The sequence below is a fragment of the Trichoderma virens genome (assembly GCF_000170995.1).
Source record: "Trichoderma virens Gv29-8 chromosome Unknown TRIVIscaffold_89, whole genome shotgun sequence".
NCBI classification, from domain to species: domain Eukaryota; kingdom Fungi; phylum Ascomycota; class Sordariomycetes; order Hypocreales; family Hypocreaceae; genus Trichoderma; species Trichoderma virens.
In genome coordinates this window covers 779,435-791,086 of record NW_014013660.1, presented here as the reverse complement: position 1 = coordinate 791,086, position 11,652 = coordinate 779,435, and the positions used below count along the sequence as shown (strand labels likewise).

At 51.3% G+C, this 11,652-nt stretch overlaps 2 protein-coding genes across 2 annotated transcripts; one reads left to right on the top strand and one right to left on the bottom strand.

The window, feature by feature from the left end:
• Window positions 1–871: 871 nt before the first annotated feature.
• On the bottom strand, window positions 872–2,855 carry TRIVIDRAFT_205752 (uncharacterized protein; the record flags this gene model as incomplete). Its single annotated transcript, XM_014095866.1, has 3 exons — window positions 872–1,264; window positions 1,318–2,529; window positions 2,610–2,855. The coding sequence occupies 3 exons, from the start codon at window positions 2,853–2,855 to the stop codon at window positions 872–874; spliced, it is 1,851 nt and encodes a 616-aa protein (XP_013951341.1).
• A 2,111-nt stretch (window positions 2,856–4,966) lies between these two features.
• On the top strand, window positions 4,967–6,055 carry TRIVIDRAFT_216911 (uncharacterized protein; the record flags this gene model as incomplete). Its single annotated transcript, XM_014095865.1, has 1 exon — window positions 4,967–6,055. The coding sequence occupies one exon, from the start codon at window positions 5,133–5,135 to the stop codon at window positions 5,640–5,642; it is 510 nt and encodes a 169-aa protein (XP_013951340.1).
• Window positions 6,056–11,652: the final 5,597 nt, after the last annotated feature.

Sequence of the window (11,652 nt, the reverse complement as noted above, 5' to 3'; positions counted from 1 at the left end):
ATTTTGACTTTAATACACAAAAGTTATAAGTACTTACTGCAGTGGGGTTAAAAATATCGTGAAATAAAAATTACCATAATAGGTGCCTAGGTAGGAGTTTCTGAATCTCAGGCACATGATACCTACCTAGGTAGTAGTAGTTGTCCAGGCACTTTGACATGTTACACAACGAAACCAGTAATTATATTTGGCATTTTAATATGTATGATATAGGCATGCAAATCAAGGGCATAGGTAGTAACTCATCATTCCAATCTGTAGCCACATAAATCACACCCTCGACAATCACATCTCCCATCCAACATCACGTTTTCACATGCATCAAAAATAAATCAAAAATATGGCCCGAGAAAATTACTGCATTTTGTGAGAATGCTATAAATTACAAGCGTAAAAAAAGAAAAGCAAAGAAAAAAAAAGTATCATCTTCCATCTCGAAAGATTCAATCTCTCCCAGAAATTGGAAGTGACGAGAAAGTATTAAATCGGGCCTCGCCCGGGATATCGTACAATATGAGCATATACACACAAGTATGCTCCCCTTCCCTTCGTAGCACAGGGACCATTAGACATAACATGAGAAAAATTTAAGGAAAGATTTGCAGGTGAATGCACCCTTTGAAAGTTTGATGACATAAAAGAAAAAAAAAATAACAACTCTTACTCCGGGGCGGGAGTAGTTGGATTATCAGAAGTAGTTGTTGAAGATAATGACGATGCTGTCGGCTTATCTGACTTACCGGTACTCTCCTTGTCCTTGTCCTTATCCTTGGTACTCTCCTTCGGCCTTGAGGCTAGCGAAGTAGAAGAAGAAGAAGGTTTCCTGGTTGATGAGGATGAAGTTGAGGATGAGGAGGCTGCTGCTGGTTTTCTAGTTGTAGACGAGGACCGAGTGGAAGAAGTAGTAGGTTTCCGTGTTAATGAAGGCGAAGATGGTGCTGCAGAAGAAGACACCTTCCTCGTTGTTGAAGAGGATCTTGCTGTTGAGTTGGTTCTTGTTGTTGACGTGGATCTCGCCGTTGACGAAGACCTCGCTGCTACTGAAGAAGATCTTGCTACGGAAGACGTTCTTGTTGTTGACGTGGACCTCGCCACTGAAGGCGTTCTTGTGGTTGACGTGGATCTTGCGACTGACGGTGTTCTTGTTGTAGAGGTAGATCTGGCTGTGGAAGTTCTTGTTGTTGAAGTTGATCTTGCTGTCGAGGGGGTTCTTGTTGTGGAAGTCGATCTCGCCGTTGAAGAAGTTCTCGTTGTTGAAGCAGACCTTGCTACTGAGGAGGAGGTTGTTGATGTAGATGTAGAAGCGGAAGAAGATACCTTCCTCGTCGAGGAGGACTGCGTCCCGGAAGGCTTTCTAGTGGACGAGGAGGATGATAGAGAGGAGGCTGGCTTCTTGGCCGAGGATGGAGACGCCGCAGGTTTTCTGGCAGACGAAGATAGCGTTGACGTTTTGGATTGAGGCTTCGCCTTGTCCTTGTCTCCGGGCTTGGCGTCTTTAGAAGCAGAAGAAGAAAAAGAAGTTTTTTTTTTGCCCTTTTCGGCGCTGGACGACTTTTTGGCTTTTTCGTCCGAGCTGGCTGTGGCCTCTGGGGCAGGCTCAGGGGTGGGCTGTGATGTGACGGCTTCTCCCTCTGCGGTTCGCTCGGCCTTTTCATTCTCCTCTTCCTTTTCATTCTCAGCCTCCTTCTTTTCATCAACATCGTCTTCGTCGTCGTTATCATTATCGTGGTCATTGTCAGTTCCCTCCTCCTCCTCCTTGACTTCTTCAAGTTCCTCATGTTCCTCGTGTTCAGATCCGCCAACCTTTTCATCAGATTCGTCTTGCGCATCCTTTGCATCGGGCTTAACTTCTTCGGCCTCTTTCTCCACGACCTTGTCCTTCACGGTATCGTCTTGCTTGGCTTCATCTTCTTCCTTCTTATCTTGATCCTTATCGGCCTCCTTCTCCTTCTCCGCCGCTGGCTCGGGCTCCTTGGGCTCCTCAGCCTTTGTTTCCTCGATCTTGACTGGCTCTTCTGCTTTCGATTCCTCGGTCTTGGCCGGTTCCTCTGTCTTCTCTTTGACGGCCTCGGGCTCTTCCTGCATCTCCTTTGGCTCCTTTGGCTCCTCCTTTGGCTCCTCCTTCTTCTTTCCATGCACCTTTTCTCGCAAAGCGTTCAGACGAAGCTCCTTAGCCTTCTTTGCTGCTTCGTCGGCAATAGATTGCACAGACTGCACAGACTGTACGGATCGCACAGTATCTATGCTGGCCCTTGGGGTTGGGCCACCGCCAACCTTGGGCTCAGGGACTGGGCCAGGGGGAGGCGGAGGAACGGCAGCATCAGTAGTGGCAGCAGGTGCAGCTTCACCGGCGGCTACGCTGGCGGCAGCAGCAGCAGCGGCGGCGGCAGATTTCTTGACCGTCTTCTTCTTCTTGACCGGCTCGGGATACTTGTGGTTGATGTCGGGAATGGTGAATTCGTCGTAGTAGATCTTGATGTGCTGCTTGAGCTCGCCATACTCGTTCCACTCTTCGATTTCGACAATATCCTATCCCGCTACGGTCAGCTGAAGTGTCCCAGATGCCCCGTGGAGGGAGCTGTAAGCTGCCAGCATAAAGGCCACCTTACCCCTAAAACAAGCCCCTCTTGCACCAGCGCAGGAAACTTCCTCGCCCTGCCGTTCTCGTCCTTGCCGGCACGGCGGCCCCAAAGCATGCGAGCCTTGTCATCGGTAGAAATGTCGATGGCCTTGAAAGGAACGCGGTTGGCTCGCAGAATCGTCTCGAGACGCGATGTCGCGGTGACAATGTGTGAGGAGCCGGCCGTCAGAGACGTGTAGATGTACAGCGCCGGATCGGTCGAGTAGGACGCCATGGTGCTATGCTATGCTGAGTAAAACAAGACAGAAAACACACAGAAGCAGCTGCACAGAGGTTAAGCGATCGCTAATCTTGATGCTTTGGATTCCGAGTCACGATGTCGCGTCCAAGTTTCCGCAATGCATTGAGCTGTTTGCATCTACCCGGGAGATGGCCCAAGCTGTGGGGGCGGGGTTGCAGCAAGTAATTATGGATACGGAGTAGAGTAGTGCCTGGATCGAGCGCTGTGGCTGGCAAAAAGGGGTCGCTTCAGCGGGAAACTGTGATGGGCAGCGCTAGGATGGGCCCTTAATTAGCCTGCAAGGGACCTGTAAATTGCAGCTTCATTTGGGCTTCGTATCGCCAGGCAGGGTGGCAGCAGTGCTAGGGATGGATCTGGACATGTCTTTCAGCTGCGATGAGCATCTACGAGCTGTGCTTTGGTGTTTTTGTTGGCCTGCGGGATGAGAAACAGGCATAATTAGCTGCTGAGACAGACAGCATTTGAGCCAAGAGAGAGAAGAGCTGAAGATCGATCTAAACTGCTACAGTATAGCTCTCTATACTCGTACTTACAAAAACAGAAACAGACACGGCCATTCCCGTAAACCGGCTGAGCCGAAGCTGAAAGATCGGCGAACCTTTTCTGTAGGATCCAGGTAGATGGTACATAGCAGAAAGCAACATTCACTGCACAGTAATGATGTTCAATTTGTATTTATTCTTCATTTTTACAGCCCATCGTACAGGTATTGCTTTTCAAGCAAAATAGAACGCCTTAGTCATACAACGCGCAATAGCAGACCAATGGTCGCCTGAGGCATCCAGCTGCAGCTGAAAATAACCCTGACTAAGCTGGCGGACTTTTCGGTCTTTCCATCCAAAGCTGCAGTAATATGGAGCACGCGAGAAATATCGCGCCGCCACTCACAAACCGGTTTGAACAACGGCCTCTCTCCACCGACGAGAGAAAAAAAAAAAAGGAAAAAAATCCCAATCAATATTAGTGTGGCGTCTGAATGCACGCTGCCAATTGATAGACCTAAAGTTCTCTGCCTTGGCAGAATCTCGACGAGCGAGTCAAGCGCGTCCATCTCGTGAGTCAGCCCAACAGGAACTGCTGCTCCAAGCAGCTAATTGTCCGACACAGTATTAGCAAGGGGCATCGAGCGTCTCACAGCACGGTACCGCCTCTTGTCGGGCGGGGGAGCAAATCGCAAATTGCCTGTGGGGAGAGAACAGCCTGGAAACACCCAATTTCGCCCTTCGAAGGGCCTGGCCTTTTGTTTGGCGCTGCCGTTGTTTGGGGTTGAAGCGCGCGCAATGGCCTGGGACCGGGGTCGACCAAAGCTTAAGATTAGGGGAACGAAATGAGGTCGCCCTTAATAGACTGCACTGGCGCTGACAACGGCGAGCTTGAAACGCCCACGACATGCCCGGCCACGGCTACCGGCCTAGAGCCAATTTCAAGCAGAGCAAGCACAGGCACAGGCACAAGCACAAGCACAGGCAAGGACCAAGTGGGTGAGGGATTATGTGTGACGGCGGCGTACATGCACACAGTGTCCAGCTCGGACGTGGATGGGAGAAAAGCCTCGAGTGACATGGCGAGAATAGGAAAAGTTTTTTTTCCCTTGCTGTCGTCAGCTTCTGCCAATAGCTGCTGAGGTTGCATTCTGCCCAGCGCCGCCGAAGAAGCATATCGAGCTCAGCACATGGCCAATCCCGGCTCCCGGATGCAAGAATAGCTCAACGGAAAGGAGGGTCAATGGATCTAGGATGCGCTTCCGAGAGGCCATTTATGCAAGGTACCGCGAGATGGCCAGTGAGATGCTGGCTCAGGTCCACCATCGGGTCTTTGTTGCGTGGTAGTGTCCAATCACAACAGGTGCCTGGATGCGCCAACCCGCCAGCTCACAAAGCCAGTCCACAAGCCGCTCGATGGTCTGCGCCATGCCAGGTTGACCGGTCGCGCCCAGGCTCCGTTGGGATCCATTGCCATCCTACGTGGCCGCTGCCTGGTGGAACTGTCAGAGATTTCCCACCTGCAGCAGACAATCAAGACAAAAGGGAAACGGGCCCCTTGAGCCCTTCTTTCGATTCTTCTCTCTTTCTCACCACTCACCACACTCTTTCAAATCAAGCTGTCTCGACGACATTGCTACTATACACACTCTCTTCTAAACCGCTATACGCATACTAGCCCGGTGCTTCTTGCCCACTGCTCTCTTTCAGCAACAAATCAAGTCCGAATTCAAGTCAAGTCTACGACTCATTCCCAACAACCTTCAAAATGCAGTTCTCCACCCTCCTCATTGCTGCCGGCGCTGCCGTTGTCGCCGCTGAGAGCACCTCGACCCTGACTGCCACGACCACCATGACCTACACCATCACTCAGTGCCCCGAGACCGTCACAAACTGCCCTTACCGCACTCCCACCGTCCCTGTGACCACCTCTGAGGCCGCTGTCACCACCACCGCTGAGAGCACTACCGTTGAGGTCACCACCTCTGCTGTCGAGACTTCCTCTGCTCTCCCCAGCTCTCACTACCCCGTCTGGACCGTCTCCAACTCCACCTCTGCCACTGCTGTTGGCACCAACCCCGTCGGCACCACTGTTCCCACCACCATTGTCACTGTTCCCTCTGGCACTGGTGCTGTCCCTACTGGCCCTGCCGGTAGCGGTCCTTCTGGTACCGGAAGCGCTCCCCCTACCGTGCCCACCAGCGGTGCTGCCAAGGATATGGCTCAGTCTGGCGTCATTGCTGTCGCCCTGGCTGCCGTCTTTGCTCTCGTCTTCTAGACGCCCAACCTTTTCTATCTGGTGCCAAAAGCTCCGGATATTTTTCACAACCTTCTATTCTTCCATTCTTTACTCTTACATATTCTTCTACGGGGAAGGACGCTTGGTGGTTTTTTAACTGGTGGATTACTATGTGGATAGATGACATATGAGTTGGGTCGATACCCGGTGTTTTTGAGGACTTCACTTCTACGCCCTGGATGGGCGGGCTGATGTTTGACGACAGCAATGTCGATGCATCAGATGGGCGTATGGATGCAGCATGGGCTTTTTGGTGCCCTGGCTGCGGCGAACGCTTTTTTTTCTGGATATGCCACGATTGGGCTCTCTTTGGGATGAGACATGAATCAAAAAGCTTTTAGATACCTTTGCATTTCAATCAACAAGGCTGGCTTGTCATGATTACCTCTGTGCTTTGCTGTGCATCTGTGTGGAAGTGACTCTCGTAGAACGTAGACTCGCTGCTTGGAAGCATGTAGGCAAGCATATTCAAATTATGCCTGAAATAGAGTTTGAACAGTGATGACATCTTAGTTTGAAGCCATCTTCATTCACAACGAAGTCCCTTCCCACTGAAACTTACTGCTTGCATACAACATGTCTGCAGAACGCAAAACATCAGCAAACCGTAAGCGCTTGTATGAGCAAACCACAAACGCCAATGATCAACAGTAGAATATAAAGTTCCCGTGGATTGAGTTCGTCTACATCATCAAACACGCCCGTTTCTCGTCCCGCATCTGCATACCCAGCTAATGCAAGGGGAAAGGCAAAAAAAAAAACCACCAGTTCGATATACACTTTTGACATCTTACACCTCGCCAATTAGCGTTTAGAACTGACAGTTTCCATTTTCGATCATTGACTTTTAAGGGGGGAAAAAAAAAGCCCCGTCAATCAGACATGTCGATCTCTATGTAAAAAAAAAAAACAATTGATTGATTATCAAACAAACGTGGGCTTATCCGATCCGACGGATGTTTTAAAAAAACCTGCTACCAGTCCAGTTCTCCGGGAATCCATCCAAAATCCCCAGAGTCGCCGACCAAAAAACGCCCCTCCGTAGCCCGCATTACTCGTATACCCACACAGATACCTGTATTAGCATAGAACGAAAAGAGAAAAAGAAGATGAGGGGCAAATTTGACAGCTTGGTCCAGACAGCCAGAGAGAGGAGAAAAAAAAAAGGGAGGCAGGGATTAGATCCATAGCACTCTAGCCTGGATATGGGTTGAAAAAAAGCACAAGGGGATTGGAGGATTTTGCTCAGTCGGCTTGATACGGGCCGATGGAGCTCTCCACCTCGGATGAACGAGGGCCTCGGCGCCGAGTTACGGAGTCGAATGGGCTTTGGTGTTGTTGCGTAAATGGAATCTCAAAGAAGGGGGGGGGGGGGGGGGGGGTTGCTGTGGACAATAGTTGCGGGAGGAGAGGAGAAGATGAGGAGATGAGGAGATCTGGTGCCGGCATGGTCATGGCGTCATCGTCACCGCTTAGACATGGGGTTTCTGCACCCAATGCGCCTTGTCTGGCTTGACTTGATCAGGAGATGCGTTTTGAAACCAGGAGCTTGAATGCAAGGACACACAGACATGGCAAGGGGAGTATGGAGTCAACGAGACTGGGCTTTAAATGAGCAGGAGACGACGCTAGAGGAAGGAATCTGTATTTCTATGTTACATTAGTAAGACAAGAACCTCAAATCCAACACGCTGCTTGTGTAGATGGAAAGACAACAAAGAATATATAAAAAAAAACGACTGTGATCCTGTCGGTGCGTCATGTATGCCCCCCTTGTACGTGTATGGTAATACTGGGAATGACAGAATGACACCCTCCAACCCCATCCACTTCTCGTGGCCTCGTGATTAAGAACCGCAGATAGAAAAGGCAGGAAAAAAAAAGAAAAGCAAAAAAAAAAAAAAAAAAAAATAGGGGCCCTGTCATGGTCCCGCATGAGTTATATCCCTTATCGTATACCCCTCCGAAATGTGCCTTTTGCAAGGCGCACGCAAGTCTAGAAGCTGCGTCAAAGCTCTTTGCATGCCCAAGAGCTTCCGTGTATCCCATCCAAGGAAAAAAGAAAAACAGCAAAAGAAGAAAACCCGAAACAATATGGGAAAGGAAGTGGACAGACAGAGAAGAAACAAGCACGGCAAACGTGGGACCCCGGCTTCCAGAAGTTTACGCCCGATCTGGATATTCCGACAAAATCACCCTCGTTTGCTGCACATTCCATCGAGTCCGGTGTCCACATGCGTGTTTTAGAATAGCCTTGGCATAAGGGGGCCCCAAACATGGACAAAGCATAAACACAGCCAGGTTCGCGGCTCCAGCGCATGTCTCGGCAGTGATTTTAATGTTCAAGGCTGGCCGGTTTGCTTCCATCCTTTCACGTCATTCCTGCCAGGGGGACCCCCATCAGCCGCACCCTTTGCCAGAAGACTTTTTGGTCTTTGCAGCAGAAACGAACAGCCCCGAAAAATCCTCCAGTGGGAGGGCCAGCCCTAGCATGGCATCAATCAAGAACATGGCTGACCATTTGCAGCAGCGTAGGCGCATGCAGTGCAGAGTGCGCAGTTGGAGTCAGCTAGAAATGGACAGTCGTGCGTCACGGCGTGAGCGCATTTCTTATTGGAGAAGGATACAATGCCAGGGGTGAGGTTCTCAAAGTATATGTGAACGTCCTCTTCTATTGGTCCGCGTGATGACAATGGAGGTGGCATGGCTTGCCGTATGTCTCTGTCAGAGAGGCTTCTCATGTTGACAGAACGGATATGAATGTGATATAAAGGGCCCCGTTGGAGCTTTAGCTGCTTCGCTAATTCAGCCTCTTTAGTTCAGAAAAGCGGTAGTCTGCGTCCGCAAACAAGACTTATCGAACAACAGCTGGAGATTTGTATCGAAGAGTTCCGTAGACTGCTCTGCCTGTGGAGTGGTAGAGGAATAAAGGAAAGGAAGAATGCGTCCAATGGTAGGTGTGATGAGAGATGTACTGGTGATTGTGACAACAAAACCTGGGATATGACTGGCCTTATTAAAGTTTGGAAGAGGAGCAGGAGAACAATCCGTGGCCTTGATAAAGACAAATGAGGACTCAGAGACAGGGTTTCTGGCAGATGTAAAGCTGGCAGGCCACATGAACACCTGCTGCGGCGCTTACTAGTATGTGGATGAAGGGCAATAAGGCTGCTGTCAATGGATGCTAGTAGTAGTTCTTACTGTACATTGGTAAACTGGGTCAACTTCTCATGCTCCACTTCAAGATACAAAGTAGGGCTGAGGACAGGACCTGGAGTAAGGTGATGGGAGTGTGACTGGACGGGGAGTGTGAGCAGGTGAGGCGTGTGCAGGCAACGAAAAAAAACCGAATCATGGCAGTTGATGAGCAATCCATGCTCGCTTCGGCATGATGAGCGACGCCGCAAACGACGGGTGGGCAACCGGCCCCTGGTATCTGTATCTTGGTGTGTGCGTGTGTCCGCCGGTGTGTGCGCTAGGTGTGAATGAGTGAATGAGTGCGCGCGAGTGAGCGAGTAAGAATCAACAAGCGCCAGTAGAAGAGAGAGAAGGAGAGAGAGGCAGACAAGCCGGCCTGTGTGCGTGAGAGTTTTCAACACACCCCCCTCCATGAGTCTGGCCCTTCATCAGTCTCCACGCCGCCTCCGTGACGTACCGGCCGGCCTTGGGGAGGCTCCGTCGACGGGGAAAACAAGAACCGCCATGGATCAAGGAGGCGAGGTTCCGAGTCTTTGGGCATATATACTGGGGTAGAAGGATTACTCCGAATTAGGGACGGGGTTAGCTGCAAGGCTCTTCTTGAGGGTGTTCAGCTCAACCATGTTCTGCCGAATGCGTATATCAGGAGTGCCAAGCGCATACCTCTGCATACGAGTATTGCACGGAGCATGTATCATTGCTGCCTCTCGTGATATGACAAAAAGGGATTTGGTCACCCCTCCTCCTTCTGCTCCCCTCTTCCGGTAGGTCCATTTTGTGCCTGCCGCTCAATCAAGAGACGCACGCTCGCATGGCCGCCTCCCCTCTCTTTCTGACGAGTACCGTCATGTCCCGTTCAAGCCAAGCTGCATGCCTGTACACACACATCCGCGACCCAAACACCTTGAGGGCTGGCGGTGAGGCGCGGCGGACAACAGTCGCAAGAAGCTGGTTGCAGATTTGGTCACGTTCATAAGAGAAGCCTGTCATAAATGCCTAAATCCTTAGATTTCATAGCCACATCCCGATTCCGAGCCAGCCAGTGACGACGCCTCACCAGACCGGCCAAACTGGGACGGGGGCCGGGATTACCACAGATAGGTCCAGAAGGGATAAGTCTATACCAGATGGCCTGCTAATGGATGGCGGCAGGACGCCGCGGCACTGGCTGTTGCTCGCCTGGTGGTAGCTAAAAGACTGGCCTGGCCAATGGATAGGCGGGGATACCGCGTGGGAATCAATGCTTCTGGGCAGCCCGGTACGAGGGTGTCTCCAATTCAAAAAAGGCCACCCATCCATCCATTCAACCCTCCATCCCTCTCCATCCCCATCCATGCGACGGGGCGACCTTACCGAATGCCGGCCGAAGACAATGGGGGAAAGACGCCACAGGAGGCCATTAGCGAGACCGACTCAATGGGATTTTCTTTACCGAGAGAAGTGTTCGGTGAAGCTTAGTATAGGGCGGAGCTGGCTCCGTCGAGACGCCCGTCAGGGTGGTCGTCAAAGGTACTCGGTGAATGACGAGAAAATTTCCCTGTCGCCACCATTATTTTGCGAGCGTACTTCGATGTATCACGGGTGGAACAGATAAACAGAGAAGGAGCGAGCCTGAACTGGGCACATGTAGGGCCATTGCGTAATGCGTATTGTAACTGGCTGGCATACGAAGCGTATTCATCCTGACGGTACGAGTACGATGTAGGTAGTCACTACCTATGCCAAATTAAGCCAACTGAGGTAGCAGTTCATGTATCAGGTAGAGAGCAATTAGGCCAAGGCGATGTGATGCAAGACGTCCCGGGCTTAGTTTGAACGTACAGTACGGCACGGAGTTGATTCCTGGGATAGGGCAATGCCACGCCGGCTCCTTGTCAATGAACCAGGCTCTGCTCTCAGCTGTGCTGTGCTGTGCTGTGCTTAGCCAAGACTGGCGATTGTCGATGGTCGCGCACGGTTCCGATACGGCGTTGACTCTGCCGTGGGCCATGTGCGGGCTTCGGGCAGCGCAGCAAGCCATCGGCACTCGTTGGAGACGCCTCCGCAAAAAGGGACCCCCATTAGAGCGGAACCGTCGCACTTGCATGTCTCACACCCGCAACGGATTCCGCTTCTTCTAGAAGCCGCAGCACAGGCATGCCGAGACAGCGGCGAAGGAAGGGCGCGATGGCGAGGTGGCAATGAGGGAGGAGAGAAGATGGAGAAGAGCGCAGAAAGTCAGAGGTCAGAAGTCAGAAGTCTGAAGCCTGAAGCCTGAATCAGAGTCATTCGGTGGTTCGGCAATTGGGGCAACTGACTCTGATGACGACACAGCGCTCCAACGTGCCTTCCAGCGGCCGCTGAGGCCAAAATCACTTGACTCGGCACTCACAGCAGGAGCAATCCGCGTCCACGAACAACAACCTATCAAACACAAGGTCGGTGTTACCGCAGAATACCGCAATATTACCGTAAAGGGCTGCTAGCCCTGTATTAGGAAGCATATGCGCATTTACGAACATTAAATGCCCGCTCTGCTAAGCGGAAAACAGACATTTACTACTTGCCTTGGCAAGAAGAGTCAGCAGTCACAGCCGTTTACCTCCTCTAACGCTGCAATTGGAAGGCTCGACGATAACGATGACTCTAACAGGTCCCAACAACTGGTGGATTCGACGATTCATTCTCCTCCGCCTCGCAAATGGCTCGGAGAATTTTGATCCACGACATGACATGCCTTTCATCCCGACTCTCACGCGGCCTCGCAATCGACTGGACCCTGGCTTATCAGACGGACTTCGCCTGATCCTCC